The sequence below is a fragment of the Salvelinus fontinalis genome, chromosome 6 (genome assembly GCF_029448725.1).
Source record: "Salvelinus fontinalis isolate EN_2023a chromosome 6, ASM2944872v1, whole genome shotgun sequence".
NCBI lineage: Eukaryota > Metazoa > Chordata > Actinopteri > Salmoniformes > Salmonidae > Salvelinus > Salvelinus fontinalis.
Genome location: NC_074670.1, coordinates 37,451,994 through 37,471,721, shown reverse-complemented (window position 1 = coordinate 37,471,721; position 19,728 = coordinate 37,451,994). Strand labels below are relative to the sequence as shown.

General features: G+C 43.0%; 1 protein-coding gene across 1 annotated transcript in view; it reads right to left on the bottom strand.

Annotated features, from left to right (window-relative positions):
- LOC129857783 (2-oxoisovalerate dehydrogenase subunit beta, mitochondrial-like) overlaps positions 1 to 19,728 on the bottom strand; it is an 89,014-nt gene that overhangs the window by 22,698 nt on the left and 46,588 nt on the right. Inside the window, exon 9 of the mRNA XM_055926340.1 lies at positions 560 to 646. Within this exon, the coding sequence (XP_055782315.1) occupies positions 560 to 646 (87 nt within the window). The remainder of the gene's footprint in view (positions 1 to 559; positions 647 to 19,728) is intronic.

The window sequence follows — 19,728 nt, the reverse complement described above, 5'->3', positions numbered from 1 at the left end:
GTACACCTCCAATTGACTCCAATGGTGTCAATTAGCCTATCAGAAGCTTCTAAAGCCATGACATAATTTTCTGGAATTTTCCAAGCTGTTTAAAGGCACTTAGTGTATGTAAACTTCTGGCCCACTGGAATTGTGACACAGTGAATTATAAGGGAAATAATCTGTCTTTAAACAATTGTTTGAAAAATGACTTGTGTCATGCACAAAGTAGATGTCCTAACCGACTTGCCAAAACTATAGTTTGCTAACAAGAAATTTGTGGAGTGGTTGAGAAACGAGTTTTAATGACACCACCCTAAGTGTAGGTAAACTTCCGACTTCGACTGTATCTGTCAGTGCCTCTTAAGCTCAGATTTATTGCCTGACCGAGGACACCGACTGACAGATATTTGAATTTCATTTCACATTTCAAACAGAGAAAGTCCAACCCATACATCAATCCCCACAGATATAGATACCCTACTGTCTATCTGCAATCCATCCCACATCTCACCTCTGAAGGCCTCCTGTGATTCCAATAGAACCCTCTGCATGCATGGCCACACACAAACACACTTACTTGCACTGTGGAGCTGATCTCGGCAGCAAAGCCTCCGGTGATTGGAGCCTCGTGACTGATAAGCAACCGTCCGGTCTTGGCCACCGACTGAAAAACACAACACACACAGTCTGATCAATACAGTGTGACATCACCCATAGACAGAATCTATGGTTACTGTACACATAATGTCTCTCCCCAGCCTGCCTGTGGTGTCTAAGGCAAGCATCGTATTATGGTATCATGACAAATGTACAATGAGGTGTATGTACATGATGTACATTTGTATGTACAATGTACATAATTTGAGTATGCAAATACAGTTTGTAGCATGTTCTAACACAGGGGTTCACAACCTTTAACCCGGAGGGACCCCTATTTCACATGTGATACATTTTAGTACAGTTAGTGCAGTCAGACCATGAGTAACAATTTATCACACAATGAATAGCTCCCCGGAGATAATAAATACTCAAACACACACACACACCCCATTCTAACAGAATTTGGGTAGCATATATTTGTGTGTGCACAAACTAGTGCAGTATTTTCCATATGCGCTGGTCTTCGCTTAAAATAGTTTCAGACTCATAGTTAGCCGGATACCTTTTCCACTTCATTTATTAACTAGGCTTTTTTTCACTTAAAAGTTTCAATTTGATAGCCAGAAAAGTCTATATAGCCTTCTCCCAATTGAATGAACGACATGCATCTTCTAGTGATAGGACAGGCGCCTGTCAGTCATGACAGGGACACTGCTGGTTTGTCGGTGTGCTGTCTGTCCCCCTCTTGGTATCCATGTTATTTTTGTGCGCTCTGGTTGGCTGCAGTTGAATTTATTTTCACGGAGGGAGATCCCATGGGACGTCCCATGTAATGTAAGTGGTAATGAGTTGAAATCCATGTAATTATTGTTCTGTTGCCCATTCATTTATTTTCTTTCAGCCTGTTTCAAAGGCCTACTATAGCCAGCCACAGAGTTGGGTACAAAGGCCATTTACTGTGGTTTGATTGACGACCGAACTGCAAGTGTTGACTAGTTTATAAAAAGGTGTCGCAATGACTGAATAAAGTCAATCTCCTATTTCCCTATGTTATTCATAAAATATACAATGTAGTTATACTGTATGTCCATGGTATCACATCCGGAGAAGTAAACCAAAGATATTGTTTGTATTTTCCTAGGAAAGCCCATGTCGAGACGTTCCAGTGTAGCCTACTGATGGTTTATTTGCGAACGAACGGCTCTTTTTGACCGGATCTTTCAGGCGGACGGAACCGAAACGGTGAGAGAGCAGTTCATTGGGCTCCCTCATTTGCATTCTGGTAGGCTACTACTGCTTTTCGGTAATTATCTGCAGATAAATTAGAAAACATTTGATGAAGATGTTGAATCCTCACTGCATGAACAATAGGTAGTGGATAGAGAGCCTGATTCTGTTCCATAACATGATAAAAGAAAAGATTGACGGTTATAAAAGCTAATGTCATGATATTTACAGTGCCTTCAGAAAGTATTCATACCCATTGACTTATTCCACATTTTGCTGTGTTACAACCTGAATTAAAAATGGATTAAAGGGATTTTTTTCTGGGTAAGTCTCTATAGTACAATATTTGCCCATTATTCATTTGCCCATTATTCAAGCGCTGTCAAATTGATTGTTGAACATTGCTAGACAACCACTTTCAAGTCTTGCAATAGATTTTCAAGACGATTTAGGTCAAAACTTTAACTTGGCCACTCAGGAACATTCACTGTCTTCTTGGTAAGCAATTTTAGTGTAGATTTGGCCTTGTGTTTTAGGTTATTGACCTGCTGAAAGGTGAATTAATCTCCCAGTGTCTGATGGAAAGCAGACTGAACCAGTTTTTTCTCTAGGATTTTCCCTGTGCTTAGCACCATTCCATTATTTTTTTTATCCTGAAACTCCCCCAGTCTTTAAAAATTACAAGCATACCCATAACATCACGCAGCCTGCAATATGCTTGAAAATATGGAGAATGGTACTAAGTAATGTGTTGTATTGGATTTGCCCCAAACATAGCACTTTGCATTCAGGCTAGAAAGTGATTTGCTTTGCCACATCTGTACAAGATTCCTTCTTTTCACTCTGTCAATTAGGTTAGTATTGTGGAGCAACTACAATGTTGTTGATCCATCCTCAGTTTAATGGGTGTGAGAGGGGAAAACTATGTAATCGTTTTAAAATCACAATTGGCCTCATGGTGAAATCCCTTAACGGTTTCCTTCCTCTCCGGCAACTGAGTTAGGAAGGATGACTGTATCTTTGTTGTGACTGAATGTATTGATATACCATCCAAATTGTAATGAATAACTTCACCATGCTCAAAGGGATATTGAATGTCTGCTTTTATTATTCATACCCATCTACCAATAGGTGCCTTTCTTTGCAAGGCATTGGAAAACCTCCCTGGTATTTGTGGTTGAATCTGTGTTTGAAATTCACTGCTCGACTGAGGGACCTTACAGGTAATTATATGTGTGGGGTACAGAGATGAGATATTCATTCAAATATCATGTTAAACACTATTATTGCACACAGAGTCAATTTGTGACTTTTGAAGCACATTTTTACTACTGAACGTATTTAGCCTTGCCATAGCTGACATTTCAGCTTTCACTTTTTATTAATTTGTAAACATTTCAAAAAGCATAATTCCACTTTGACATTATGGGGTATTGTGTGTAGGCCAGTGACAAAAACAACTAAATTGAATCCATTTTATATTCAGGCTGTAACAACAAAATGTGAAAAAAGTCAAGGGGTGTGAATACTTTCTGAAGGCACTGTATATGGTATTATTAATTATATTGATGAAGGCCTAAAGATTTGATTAAAGTGTAGAAACGAGTAGTCAACGGTTGCATTCGGTCTATCAAAGCCCATTTTTAGCACCTGTTTCATTCATATCTGTAGGTCTATTCCAGTGGAGGCTGATGTGAGGAGCTAAAAATGGATGGGCTCATTGTAATGGCTGGAATGGAATTAATGGAGTCAAACGTGATTTCCAAAATATTTGATGTGTTGGATAGAGTTCCATTCCAGCCATTACAATGAGTCTGTCCTCCTATAGCTCCTCCCACCAGCCTCTGGTCTATTCATGGTTGCCTGACTTTGTATAAAACTGTGAGTGCACAACCTGGCAGGGAGTTTGGTATGTCCATCCCCTGACTTTTTACATGTTTTTTTTTATAGGATTTTCTTGCAATTCTGTATTGTTTCTCAACAGGGAATCCATATTTACTAGACGGAAAGCAAACCTTTATTCTCAGGTTTTTAGCCAAAATAAACTAAATTGAAAGAGTAGACTAGATTTAGTATTTGCCACAGTAAATTACATTTGTACGACTAGTTTTTCTGACTAGATCACTAATCTACCGCCTAACCTCAAAGTCCCACCCACAGTGATTGATTGACAGGTCTGGAACCCTACCAACTGACTCACAAACATCCTGACCTGACAATCCCACCCACAGTGATCGATTGACAGGACAAACTGCTAAAGGGATAGTTCAACCAATTTACAAAAAGACACATTGGTTTCCTTACCCTGAGTGTCCACAGCAGTAGAGCCAATACTATACATATTTGAAGAACAAACATCATTGTGGCAATTCATGTATTGCAGGACAACTGTAAATATGACTAATCTTAAGAGAAGACAGGATTAATGTTAAAAAAAGGTTCTCTTATTTAGAAAATAGTCATGATCATATAAGCCTAGGCAATATCCAAAACTACTAACACATTGCATTCATACAGTAATTTTTAATTTAAAGTCACGTCTTTCTTCTCAATACCACAACTCATTTTACAAATCTGGGAGGTAAAGTTGTTAAAGTATTCAATAATGTACCCGTTTATTTCGGATGGAATCAAGGCATTATAATGTACCAGAGGCCACCAAAATAGGACTCGTACTTCAAAAGAAATTCACTGGGGGCATACCCCCCCAGCCCAGAACTCCCTTGCTATGCCATGTACTTAGGGAAAACACTGACAGTGTGTGGGTGGTTAGCGGTGAAGTGCTGAAGGTGCTCTGTAAGGGGAGTGGGCGTATCACATACCATTGCTCTGCCATATCACTGTTCACAAGGGGGAATGAGACAGGGGTCTTAAACAGGGGGCTACTTATGTTATTGTGGGGTGACATCACTGTGTAGGGTAGTGTGAAACTCTATGCTATGGAAACATACAGGCTAGCTAAGCGTCGCTTTCATACTCCTAATTTTAAGTCTCTTGTCCTTTCTTTCAGGGACTCTTGTCAATTGTTTCCATAAATTCATCAACCGAATAATTGCTTCTCATCAGAAACTGGGTCAGATCATATTTGGATTACAATTTCATTATCTAATTGACTAGATAAGTGTAGGGTGTAGGGTGCCGTCTTTCGGATGGGACGTTAAACGGGTGTCCTGACTCTCTGAGGTCATTAAAGATCCCATGGCACTTATAGTAAGAGTAGGGGTGTTAACCCCGGTGTCCTGGCTAAATTCCCAATCTGGCCCTCAAACCATCATGGTCACCTAATAATCCCCAGTTTACAATTGGCTCATTCATCCCCCTCCTCTCCCCTGTAACTATTCCCCAGGTCGTTGCTGCAAATGAGAACGTGTTCTCAGTCAACTTACCTGGTAAAATAACGGTAAAATAAAAATAAAGTAAAAAATAAGATACAACCTTTCAAAAACACACGGTTCAAAGTATTGTGCAATCAAAGCTCAACAAAGGACAATATCAGGGGTTGGAACATTTTCAGGGAGCGGAACCAAAAAACTGAAAATATATATATATTTTTTCAAGGAACAGAATCAGAACCTGGAACAAAGGTGAACCATACTGTTCCGGAAGAGAACCGTTACTTTAAAAGCTTGGGAACCGCTTAATAAAAGGTATTTCACGTGCCACAACGTTTCCAGTCCTACAAAAAAAACACAAACAAAGCGCATATTCAAAGCCCTCACTCTGTCACTCAGAACATCATTCAAGTGTCTGCCTACAAGCTGAAAATCTTTGCCATTGTGTGTGCGCGTGCTTTTAGGCTACCTGACCCTCCGAAGCATAGGCTACTGTACAAGCATGATTCAGAAGATAGGGAGAGAGATTTGAAATTAGTTAGAGAAGCATGAACTTTTTCAATGCTAGTTAGGGATACTATAGGCCTAGTTATCACGTTTCACATTGGATTTATTAACTACAAAAAACTGTTTTTAATTCTGGTGCCGCTCTGCACACACAAGCTTCTTAGCTAGCTAGCTCACTTGCTTAAGCTTGTTAGCTAGCTAGCTCAAAAGGACATTCAAAGTTCCTCCATAGAAGACACTCCTCCTAGAGAGAATTCTGTGGGCCTAATTCAAATAGTGCATGTCATAACAAGATGCCCCGTTCTTCAAGCCTCTTCTCAGCCCTCTCCCACCACCCGCAAAATTGCTGTCGCATCTTGCACCATAGTATACGTGTCTGTCCATCATGCATGTAAACAACTAGCTTGCCTGCTCAATCCGCACCCACCGGCTGGTTAAGTCATTTAATTAGTTAAATGTAAAAAAAATCCACAAGTTAAAAAATGACTTTTTTTTGTGGTTCGAACCGGATCAGAACTTTATTTTGCTGGTTGGAACAGTGGAATGGAACGAACAGTATGTTTGCATGGCCAGGCTTTGCTTGCATGGCCAGGCTTTGTGTGGTATGGCTGTTGGAGAGCAGTAGGATGCTACTGGGGTTTGAGTTAAGCTGGTAGGTCACGAGCTGGATGACATGCTGAGAGAGGCTGTTCATCTGGCTTTACTGTAAACCCTACTTTACAGCAGCAGCAGGACGAAGAATAGGTTGCGGTGGAGGAGGAAGATGCAACAGAACACAACAGACCACAGCGTATAACCAACACTATCGTATAGTCTGATCTCATCCAAACCTCGTCTGTCTCTCCTTAACTCCATCGTCTCCAAATCACATCGCTCTATCCTCAATAGATTATATCCGTACTCTTGATTAGGAGACAAATACCGGTATAGCAATTCTAATTGACGGAAGTACAGTTAGCTACTCCATCAATCCAGGCTGTAAAAACCTGCTAGTGCTGTGTGGTAGTAATGGATTGGTTCAGCTGAAGTGTTTCTATTGGATCGTGCAGCCCTGAGCGAAATTCCTTCTCCCGTTTGGAATGAGAATGTTGTTTCCACAGAGATAATGGACTACACAGACAAAGCTGTGATTCCCTCATTCCCCTATACAAGAGGGTCTACTGCTGGCATGTGACACACTGCAACTAGAACAGACAGGAGGAAAAGTATCACCTCCACCTCCACCTTCTAAACCACTTGGCAAGTGAACTCCCAATGTATCACAACATGCCATATCTGCAATACCTTTTTTTGAGTAAGCGCCGCAGCTTATATACAGCTTTATTTTTCATTTGGTATGGAGACTCCTGACGTCACTCAAAACATACCCTAGAAATACGCAAAACGATAGCTTCATTTGCTTACACCAAAGGACCACAGATACAGTATCGGAACCAAAAGCGTTCTGGGCGTCGCTGATGTTAAAGAGGCTGGTTGAGCGTTTGTTTACGTCGCTGGGGTCCCTGGTTTGGTTGCGACACACTGACTCGGTCAGAGACCACATACTAATATGGGGCTCTCACCATGACAGTCTCCAGAGTCAACCTATTGGAAGAATGCCTGCTTTGATAGCCATGGCATTTCTAGGCATGGCACTCCGGTTGAGAGTAGGACTGTCCAATCACTCATATTGTGTGATCAGGAATACATTTTTTGTCCCATCCCTTTAAAATAATAATTTCAATTATATTTGTATCCTTGTCTACTGAGCCTGAGTAACTGACTACCAGGTGAAATACCATAAAAATACCTTTTTCACATAACAAACACAGCACCGCAGGCTATATCATTTTGCTATAAAGGGTTGGAAATTGGGAGAACCAGAGGGTAACGGCGCCTGGCTAAAACGTAACGCAGATAGCAAATCAGGCAAGGGGTGAGAGAGGGCACCAATATCCTGGTGTGACATGTTACGGAATATGACTCACAGGTAGATGAATAAGTGAGGCTACCGCCAAATTGCCTGCAGCTAAAAATGACCCCAGTCCTCCTGATTGTTGTCACACACGCAGACAGAGAGAGAGAGAGATTGTGTTTAAATAAGCGTTTCACTTCACCCCTAAACACTAGGGGCTGCCTCTACCTCAGTGCCAGGAGTGGAGCTGCATACCATACTCCAACACAAGCACATTCTTCAGATGCCTCTGACAAAGGCAGCAGCGCTGTTATTTCAATATCCTGAGATAGAATTTCACCCCCCGGGGGCCAGGGAATCGAATGACCCATTTAGTAATCACACTCCAAATGCCTTCTGGATTTTCTGCACTAATAGGTGGGACGGTGGTTTGGGAAAGCCTGTCCCTTGCCGACGGGTATTCTGATGTGTGATTGTGACTGTGATTCCAGTGCATGCTGTGATAATAATGGACAAGACTAAATGTAGCTATTCACATCTGGCCCACACAGCAGGAGTATTGCTGAATGTAAAGCAGGGGTGCCCAAAATGTTGGGACTATGTGGGCTAAATAGGAATATGAGAACCAGGTGAGGCTTGGGTCAAGATTATGTGAGATCACACTCTTAATAGTCACAAATGTAATAAAAGAAACACTATCAGATTAAAACTGAGGAGTATTCCAGCTCCCAGATCTCTTGCCTCAAATGCTAGATCATACCCAGCAATCTTTTGTCATGAAGAAACTGACATTTTATTGTGAGGTCGACCGTTTAAAGCTACAATCACTGCTTATGTGTTTGGATAAAGATTTTGTGGGACAGACAAAAAACTATGGAGAAGAAACAGCTTATCTCCATCTGATCTCTACTTTTCTCTCAACCTGAAAGAAGACAGACGGACATATTTGAGTCTGTCCATTTTCCTTCTACTTGTTTTGTGTCTTCTACTCGCTCGTGCGCCCGCGTCTTCCGTCCTCGTCTTCCATCCGCCCGCCAGCACCCCCAGCCGGTCCCCCGCCTGTCTGCCTGCGTCTTCCGTCTGTCTGCGCCTGCCTGCGTCTTCCGTCTGTCTGCGCCTGCCTGCGTCTTCCGTCTGTCTGCGCCTGCCTGCGTCTTCCGTCTGTCTGCGCCTGCCTGCGTCTTCCGTCTGTCTGCGCCTTCCGTCTGTCTGCGCCTGCCTGCGTCTTCCGTCTGTCTGCGCCTTCCGTCTGTCTGCGCCTGCCTGCGTCTTCCGTCTGTCTGCGCCTTCCGTCTGTCTGCGCCTGCCTGCGTCTTCCGTCTGTCTGCACCTGCCTGCGTCTTCCGCCTGTCCCACGTCTTCCGCCCTGCCGGTCCCCCGCCTGTCTGCCCGCCTGCGTCTTCAGTCTGTCTAACCGCGCCTTCCGCCCGGCCGGTCCGCCCCCCCCCCCCCGCCTATCGGCTGGTCCTCCCCCCACCTGTCGGTCGGTCCGCCCCACGCCTTTTCTTCGTATTCCATTTATCAGTGTCCCGTCTGTCTCGCTCTCTCAGTGTCTGGCACACAACACTTTAAAAAAAAAAGGGCAAATACAATTGCGGCTGCTGTGAGACGTCAGCTTATTTTTATAATATTTAACTAGGCAAGTCAGTTAAGAACAAATTCTTATTTACAATGACGGCCTAGGAACAGTGGCTTATCTGCCTTGTTCAGGGGCAGAACGACAAATTTTTACCTTGTCAACTCGGGGATTCAATCTAGCAACCTTTCGGTTACTAGTCCAACGCCCTAACCACTAGGCTACCTGCCGCCCCAAATACTGCTGGCCGCAACACTGGCACTGTCCTACTCACTCATCTCAAATCACTGCCTCACCCAGGGGACAGGGATGGGCCAGACACTTTTCTTGGACACACACACAATGACAGTAGTGTACTCATTTACTCAAACATAGTAATTGTGGCCGGACCTTTAACCATGACTCTTCCTCTTCAGAGGAGCCAGTGACCATTTCTCAGTAGCACACTACCTATTTATTTCACTCATCAAAACCATTCTTTCATGTTGGTGAACATGGACCCAATGTCGTAATGTCAAGTTGCCTTATATAGACAGTGGTGGAGCCACGGCAGAGGGCCCAAATATGAGCAGTAGGCTTTTTCCACATGAGAATTATACGCTTGGAGCAACGAGAGCACACGAACATGCCATGAATATCACTGTACACTCCAGCCTGACAAAAACAGGCATGCATACTGACAAGAGGCTTTCATTGCTACGCGTTATCTACTTGGACAGTGGCCTGATGAGTCAATGTGTGTGTGTGTGTGTGAGAGAGAAGACAGAGAAGGAGAGGGAGATGATGAGGAGAGGAAGAGTGGATTAGAGTGTGTGTGATGCGTGTAATCAAGACTCAAGTAGAACTTTCAAAAACCTCCGAGACGATGAGTACGGAGCTAGGAGGCTGGACGATAAATCTCCGCTCCACCTCCTATATGAAAGAGTAACGAGCGAGAAGAGGACGGACATTGGGGAAATATGGAGAAATTAGAATAAGAGGAAAGAAAGCATGAAAGAGGAGAGGGAAAGGAAGAGAAATCTAAAAAAAAGCGATGAAAGGCAGAAATGGATGGAGGAGTGTAGAAGGTAGGCAGAGTTGGGTGATGGTGAGAACCCAGAGTCAGTCAGGTGGATGCGGGGTTGAGCAGAAAAGAGGAGCGCATAGAGAGAGTCAGAGTGGTGCATGGTGGGAAAGAGGTTAATGTCCTCTCTGGAAAATATGGAAGACTTAAAAGAAAGGGATGAAAGGGGAGAGAGGAGGGGGAAGGAAGGGAAGGCAGAAAGAACAGATGACAGAAAGAGGGTGGCAAGAGAGCGTGAGAAAATTAGAAATGGAATTGAATGGATGTCCATTGTAGTCATTCTATTTCAATAGGTGGGACAGAGGGGTTAATGTCCACTCTGGGTCTGTCGCGTCGCAGTCCCGGGCCTGGGAGTAGGAAGGTCCTGGCCATCGGGTGGCGACAGTGGTGGCTGCACTTTACTGCTCATTGTGCTGCAGGGCTGTCATTAACCCGGGCCCGCTCGCTGGAGAGGGAATGTCATGTTTACAGGCGTTCCCATACACACCCAACATAACGAGCAGCGCTCAGCTTCACTCTACTCTGCCTTGGAGTCCCAGGACATGCAGCCTACGCTCGTCCCAACCACACTACCACCAGCCAACATGCAGCCAGCTAACCCAGTAGCACAGCCTTCAGGCTTGTGTCCACTCAGTCCAACTCTGCCTCAGGGTCACTGGGTCCACTCATACATACACGGTTGTAGGCTAAAATTCCTCTTTCGAATAGAAACTTGCCAGGAAATCAATTGTTGCAGTTGAACCTCGACTGACTGACAGTTCTATTATTGCCCAAGGCCTGCCAATATTGCAACTCCACACGCTACACCTTTTCTGAGTTCAGTTCAAATCGATTTCATGGCTACTTTGAAAACCTTTAGAAGCCGATATTGATGTCTGCAGGAAAGCAGAATGAAAGAGACACAAAGTACAACCCCAAACTGATCATGGACTCTCCCTCTGTAGGACTGTGTGCAGTCAGAAAAGCGAACAAACACTGACAATGAAATCAATGTCTTTCATATTGCCAAAAGTCCAACACAATAAGTTTTATATATTAGTGAGATCTAGCCTATACTTCACATGGCTAAGAAAGTACATAAATAGCAGGGTTGACAACAAAACCCAGCACACACGCTACACACAAAAATAATCCCGGGAGAGTCGCCAGAGCACCTGCAAGAAGCTCCCAGCGTTTCCCCCCAACCCTTCTCTTCCACAGGGCACTCCGTCAAAACCCCGGGACAAGAAGTGAAGATGGTGAACCCTGCAACCAGCGAGGAGTTGTGGCCCCTTTGGACTTTGAGTTGCCCTGCCCACCCAAAAATCGCCACCGCCGGGTCCTAACTCACACCACCGCCTTGAGATCGCAATGACAAATGGTAGTCGCGGTGCAGCTTGGCCTTGTTACTCAGTCCTTTTAAGTGGTGCTGCACGATTAGCGAGAGGGGTGAGTGGGAGGCCAGTTAAAAGCACAGAGAGTGGGAGGAACATTTTTCAGGCACTGGGCCCTTGTCCAAGCCTGCCTACAGAGAGAGGAGTTAGGACACCAGGGGAGACCTCAGACAGAAATAACTCCTGACATCCCATAAAAGCCCATTAAACCCAATTACACTACCTTTCTGCCCTTAAACCATCTGCCCTTAAGCCATCAACAACTCGGAGCACAGGCCATAGGACCTGACGAACAGCTCTGATAGGGCATGAGCAGTGGTCTGTAAACGTTGGGAAATGTAACAAAGGGGGAGTTTAACTTGTATCATATGATCACGTTCTCTGTAGCCGATGTGAGTAAGACCTTTAAAACAGGTTAACATCCTCAAGGCAGCAGGGCCAGGCGGATTACCAGGACGCGTGCTCAGAGCATGCGCTGACCAGCTGGAAAGTGTCTTCACTGACATTTTCAACATCTCTCGGACCCAGTCTGTAATACCTACGTATTTCAAGCAAACCACCATAGTCCCTGTGCCTAAGAATGCCAAGGTAACCTGTCTGAATGACTACCGCCTCATAGCACAAAATGTTCTGATAGGTCGGTCATAGCTCACAGTTCCCTCAAAGCTCATTACTAAGCTAAGGACCCTGGGACTAAACACCTCCCTTTGCAACTGGATCCTGGACTTCCTGAGGGGCCGGCTTAACAGCTTCTACACCCCAAGCTATGAGACTCCTTAACAGCTAATCAAAAATGGCTACCTGGACTATTTGCATTGTCCCGTCCCCCATGCCCATTTTTACACTGCTGCTTCTCTGTTTATTATCTATGCATAATTACTTTACCTCTACCTACATGTACATACCACCTCAATTACCTCAACTAACCTGTGCCCCCTGCACCGGTACCCCCTGTATATAGCCTCACTACTGCTAATTTTATTGTTGCTCTTTAATTATTTTCTATTTTTCTATTTTCTTATTTATTTTTTACTTTATTTGAGTAAATAGTTGAACAATTAAGGGCTTGTAAGTAAGCATTTCACTGTAAGATCTATTGTTGTATTCGGCGCATGTGACAAATACAATTTTATTTGAACGTCCCCTGTTTAACAACAGAGCATTCCCTCCCTGTCCCTCTACCTGAGGCCGTGCTGGACCCTGGATCCCAGTACCATCCTCATGACTAACAACCCTGTCTCTCTCTCACTATTTTTTCCACTCAGGCCTGCTGCTACCAGTCCATGCTCCAAGCTGACCTTAATCTGTCCAGACCCTTATCCAATAGTTTCCTATCGCCGAGTGGAAAACTGACGACCCAGCAGCCCATCAAATGTTTAGTGGCTTACGCTTTCACAGGTTCAATCTCAAGAGAACACCATCAGCCCCTGCTGTAAGTGCTGGTTGTGCCAATTTATGAAAACAAAAACTGGGAAAACACATCAGTGGAGTGGGGAATTGGTGGCTCATTATTGACCAGGCCTATTCTCCATCACTGTGTGTGTGTGTGTGCATATTTCCCAATGTGTGCATCTGTAAGGTGCCAATGGCTGTGCATCACTCACTTGTATACAGTAGGGTTGTCTCACAGCACCCACACTGACTATATGTCATGTCAACCCTGACCGTAAGCTTCCTCAGTGGCCAGTTAGACCACTTGAGATTCAATCTGCACCACATCCCTGAATTCCTCCAGGAAAAAGTGACTCCAAAAGAAAGGATAAAGAGCCCCTTGTTCCTCTCACCCTTTTTTAAATTCCTCTGTGTGGATTTAGCAAATGTAAGCCTGGCCTCCGCTAGAAGGTGACACAGAGAGGAATTCTAGAAATCTCCAGTGCCGAGGAGAGGAATGCAGAACACTGGCTGCAGCCTGGAAAGTCAATGGGAAAGCAGTGTGATTGAGTGATAGAGGAAAATGTGATGAGAGGGAGCCTGAATGAAGAGATGCAGATCAAGAGACCATATTAAATCTCACAGTGTTGAAACAAAGGCAGTAAAAATCTAATCAACAATGGGCTAAATTATGGATAATAACTTTATTTCACCTGAATAAGTCTCTGTAGTCTGAAAAACTCCTCACCCGTCCACCACAGGCCTATGCCTCTGGCAGTGTCGGGTTACTCCATAATTTCACCAGGCAGCGAGCGATAGAGCCACCACCGAAAAACAACCGTGAGTCATTTTCCACTGATGTAACCGCCGAAACATCACCACAGTAAGGACACATGACAAAGTTATGACATACTGGCCAATAAGCACGCAACCCCACTAGGCCAGACCAGAGCATGTGTTAATATTGTAATTACAGACATTGGCTTCAACAATAAATATGTAGGAGCCAGCCCCAAAACCACTGGGCTCTTTCTTCGTGTGACATTTTCTCTAGTGATTGTTTCCAGGGCCTTTCGGCCTATGACGAACCAAAGATATTATAGAATAAGTGCGACCCAGTAAGCAGATACAGGCTCTAACCTTGGGCCTGCCAGGGGAGAGCATCTGCTAATCATTAGCTGCCAGCTGGATTAGCAAAACAAACTAAAAGCTGGTCACATAACCGGATATCCCAGATCCGCTCAATGTACGTGCATAATGCTCATACTGGACACGGGGCATTTAAACTCAGCTGCTCTTCAGAAGCAAAAAGGACGCAAAATGGGAAATAACTCAAAAGCTAAAAGACCTATAGGACATAGCCATGACTTTCGGGTTGAAGGCTCCATCAGATTGGCCCTCTCAGGGGCCGGACCCATAGGAACCAAATATCCGGCATGCCAATTCTGACCGTGCGCCTGGGACCACAGGTCTCTGAGCAACGGGAGTTGTCACGGGTCCCCGCCTAAAAAACAAATGATCTCTGTGAACCAAGGTTGCTTGGGCCAACGGGGAGCCACAAGAAATTAAAAACAAGCTCTCCAGGCACAACCAGCTCCACAGGGGGAAATGCGTAAAGGAGGGGCCGAGGTCACTGGTGCACCAGTGCATCCGTTTCCAAAGAAGTGCTCAGGTCTTTGAGAGAAACAGACAAAGCGTGCTTCTTCGTGATGTGTAAAGATCTACGTTGGCCCTGCCAAATATTCCACATATCTGGGAGACCACCCAGGGAGGGAGAGGGCCCCCCCTGGATAGAAGATCTGTACAAGAGTTGAGGCAACTGGGGAAGCGAGAACATGTGCGCACTGCTCCACAGCAATGGGAAGACCGAGTCCCTCAGTCTGTTGATGTATGCCACCACCGCCATGAACATTGCCGGTTCTGACCAGCACAAGCCGGGCCGACAAAGGCGGGAGGAAGTGCCTGAGCGCCAGATATGATAGGAGCTTTAGGTAATGCATACGCAGTGTACTCCGTGCCACTGTCCATAACCCCCGAATTGAGTTGCCATCTAACAGTGCAACCCACACTCGAGGGGGGGGGGGGGTTGACGTGATCACCCTGAACAACTGAACCCATGGGGGCCTGTAGACCCGACGTGGACACCCAAAGATATTGGTTTAAGCTGTGGGATGAGACTAGGTGAGCAACTAGCACTCTGCACAGGAAAGGCTAAAACAATAGCCCTAGGGGGAGGGCTTCTATCACTTCTATCAAAAAAGCACTGCGTGATGCAGCTGAAATTAGGCTAATCAGAGCCAGAATCTGGACACACCCAATGGAGAGAAAAGCGTAATTCATGTGCGAGTCTCATTAGAGAATGGAATGCGGTGAGATTAGGTCTGACAGCTTTTTTCTGGTTTCCTATCAAGCCTAGAGACACAGCTTGTACAGTACCAGTCAAAAGTTTGGACACACCTACTCATTCCAGGGCTTTTCTTTATTTTTACTATTTTCTACATTGTAGACATCAAAACTATGAAATAACATATGGAATTATGTAGTAGCTCCAAAAAAGTGTTAAACAAATCAAAATATATTTTATATTTGAGATTCTTCAAAGTAGCCACCCTGTGCCTTGATGACCGCTTTGAACACTCTTGGCATTCTCTCAACCAGCTTCATGAGGTAGCCACCTGGAATGCATTTCAATTAACAGGTGTGTCTTAAGTTGTGGAATTTATTTCCTTCTTAATGCGTTTGAGCCAAATCAGTTGTGTTGTGACATGGTAGGGGTGGTTTACAGAAGGTAGCCATATTTGGTAAAAGACCAAGCCCATATTATGGCAACAAGTTTTGATGTCTCCACTATTATTCTACAATGTAGAAAATAGTACAAATAAAAAGAAAAACCCTTGAATGAGTAGCTGTTTTAAAACTTTTGACCGGTAGTGTACCTCTGCTGCAGAGGATAAGTTCATTAGAGTTAACTGCACCTCAGATTGCAGCCCAAATAAATGCTTCAGAGAGTTCAAGTAACAGACACATCTCAACATCAACTGTTCAGAGGAGACCACGTGAATCAGGCCTTCATGGTCGAATTGCTGCCAAGAAACCACTTTGTTTAACACTTTTTTGGTTACTACATGATTCCATGTGTTATTTCATAGTGTTGATGTCTTCACTATTAATCTACAATAATTGTAATTGTAAATAATTGTGCAAATTAAGAAAAACCCTTGAATGAGTAAATGTGTCCAAACTTTTGACTGGTACTGTATGTGTGTGTGTGTGTGAGTGTAACACTGCCTAGCCAGTCGACTGTAATAACCGGCGGCTTGTGAGTATTCTGAATTCATAGACTGAGTGCTTTCTGAAGACACCTACAGTGCCTTCAGAAAGTATTCATTCCCCTTGACTTATTCCACTTTGTTGTGTTACAGCCTGAATTTAAAATATATTCAATATTTGTTTCTCACATACATACATACACCCCCCATAATGACAAAGTGAAAATATGTTTTTAGAAATGCTAGAAATACAGAAATATATCATTTACATAAGTATTCACACCCCTGAGTCAGCGATTACATTTGAGTCTACAAGAGCTTTCAATACCTGGATTAGAGGTCGACTGTTTATGATTTTTCAATGCTGATACCGATCAGACCACTTGTGTGTGTGTGCGTGCATGCACGCATACACGCACGCACGCATGCGTACACGCATACATGCATGCATACATATATACACACACACACACTTGTAATAATGACAATTAAAACAATACTGAATGAACACTTATTTTAACTTAATATAATACATAAATAAAATCAATTTAGTCTCAAATAAATAATGAAACATGTTAAATTTGTTTAAATATTGCAAAAACACAGTGTTGAAGAAAGCAAAAGTGCAATATGTGCCGTGTAAAAAAAGCTAACGTTTAAGTTCCTTGCTCCGAACATGAGAACATATTAAAGCCGGTGGTTCCTTTTAAAATGAGTCTTCAATACTCCCAGTTAAGCAGTTTTAAGTTGTAGTTATTATAGGAATTATGATGTATCAACGATTTATATCTATACCATTTGTATTTCATATACCTTTGACTATTGGATGTTCTTATAGGCACTTTATTATTGCCAGCCTAATCTCTGGAGTTGATAGGCTTGAAGGCATAAACAGTGCTGTGCATCAAGCATTGCTAAGAGCTCCTGGCAAACGCTGTAAAGTGTTGTTTGAATGGAATGCTTACGAGCCTGCTGCTGCCTACCACCGCTCAGTCAGACTGCTCTACCAAATCAGACTTAATTATAATATAATAAACACACAGAAATACGAGTCTTTGGTCATTAATTCTGTAAAATACGGAAACTATAATTTCGAAAACAAAACGTTTATTCTTTCAGTGAAATACGGAACCATTCTGTATCTTATCGAACTGTTGGCAACCTTAAGTCTAAATGTTGCTGTTACATTGCACAACATTCAATGTTATGTCATAATTATGGAAAATGTTGGCAAATTAATTATGGTCTTTGTTAGAAAGAAATGGTCTTCACACAGTTCGCAACGAGTAAAGCGGCCCAAACTGCTGCATATACCCTGACTCTGCTTGCACTGAACGCAAAAGTAGTGACACAATTGCCCTAGTTTATATGGCCTGCTAAGATTAATTGATTTTAACTAAATATGCAGGTTTAAAAAAAATAACTTCTGTGTATTGATTTTAAGAAAGGCATTGATGTTTATGGTTTGGTACATTTATGCAACAATTGTGCTTTTTTCGCGAATGCATTTTTGTTAAAATCACCACCCGTTTGTAGGATGTGATGAGAAATTAACAGGCACCGCATTGATTATATGCAACATAGGACAAGCTAGTTAATATCATCAACCATGTGTAGTTAACTAGAGATTATGTGAAGATTGATTGTTATTTATAAGATAAGTTTAATGCTAGCTAGCAACTTACCTTGGCTCCTTGCAGCCACAAGGTCCCTTTGACGCTGCACACACGTAACAGGTGGTCAGCTTGCCACACAGTCTCCTCGTGGATTGCAATGTAATCGGTGTCCAAAAAGGCTGATTACCGATTGTCATGAAAACTTGAAATCGGCCATGCCGATTAAATCGGTTGACCTCTAACCTGGATTGTGCAAAATGTGCCCATAATTCTTTTCAAAATTCTTCAAGATCTGTCAAATTGGTTGTAGATCATAGCTAGACGACAATCTATGGCAAGACCTGAAAATAGTTAATTAGATTTAAGGTAAAACTGTAACTCGGCCACTCAGGAACATTCACTGTCTTTTGGTAAGCATATATGGTGTAGATTTGGCCTTGTGTTTTAGCTTATTGTCCCGCTGAAAGGGGAGTTTCCTCTAGGATGTTGCCTGTGTTTAGCTCAATTTGGTTCATTTTATCTCCTGAAAAACTCCAGTCCTTAACGATCACAAGCATACCGATGACATGATCCAGCCACCACTACGCTTAAAACATATGGAGAGTGGTATTCAGTAATGTGCTGTGTTGGATTTCCCCCAAACATAGCACTTTGTATTCAGGACAAAAAGTGAATTGCTTTGGCACATTTTTTTGCAGTATTACTTTAGTGCCTTGTTGCAAACAGGATGCATGTTTTGGAATATATATATTTCTGTACACACTTCTTTTCACTCCGTCAATAAGGTTTGTATCGTGGAGTAACTACAATGTTGTTGATCCATCCTCAGTTTTCCCCTCTCACACCCATTAGCTATGTAATTGAAATCTCTGAGCAGTTTCCTTCCTCTCCGGCAACTGAGTTAGGAAGGACGCCTGTATCTTTGTAGTGACTGGATGTATTAATACACCATCCAAAGTGCAATTAATAACTTCCCAATTCTCAAAGGGATATTCAATGTCTGCTCTTAATTATTATTATTTTTTTTTTTTTTAAACACATCTACCAAAAGGTGCCCTTCTTTGCAAGGCATTGGAAAACCTCCCTGGTATTTGTGGTTGAATCTGTGCCTGAAATTCACTGCTTGACTGAGGGACCTTACAGATAATTGTATGTCTGGGGTACAGAGATAAGGTAGTCATTAAAGAAAAATCATGTTAAACACTATTATTGCACACAGAGTCCATGCAACTTGTGACTTATGCCTACTTCTACTACTGAATTTATTTAGGCTTGCCATAACAAAGGGGTTGAATAATTGACAAGACATTTTGGCTTTTCATTTTTAATTAACTTGTAAAACTGTAACAAAATTAAATTCCACTTCTACATTATGTGGTATTGTGTGTAGACCAGTGACACAACATATCAATTCAACCAATTTTAAATTCAGGCTGTAATGTGGAAAAAGTCAAGGGGTGTGAATACATTCTGAAGGCACTGTATATGGTATTATTAAATATATTTATGTTAGGCCTCCTGATTTGATTAAAGTGTCGAAATTGGAGTAGTCAACTGTTGCGTTCAGTGTAACAAAGCCCATCGCAATTTAATCCATTTTAAATTCTAGCTGTAACAACAAAATGTGGAAAAAGTCAACGGGTATGAATACTTTCTGGGCGCACTGCAAGTATAGAACGGGGGTAAAGGCTTGACTGTTTTTCGGAACCAGGAAATACCGACTGCACCAGCCGTCCTGGATCCGACATAAAAAAAAAAACACTGACTGCCCACGCCTGGAGACGAGAGGATATTACCTTCCTTTAAAACGGGCACTGAATCCACGGAACAGCTGAGGTGATGACCCTGCAGAAGCGTGGGGAACGCGCAACAAATTGTAGCCTGTGCCCAAAATCAAAGTTGTCACGTACAAAGATTT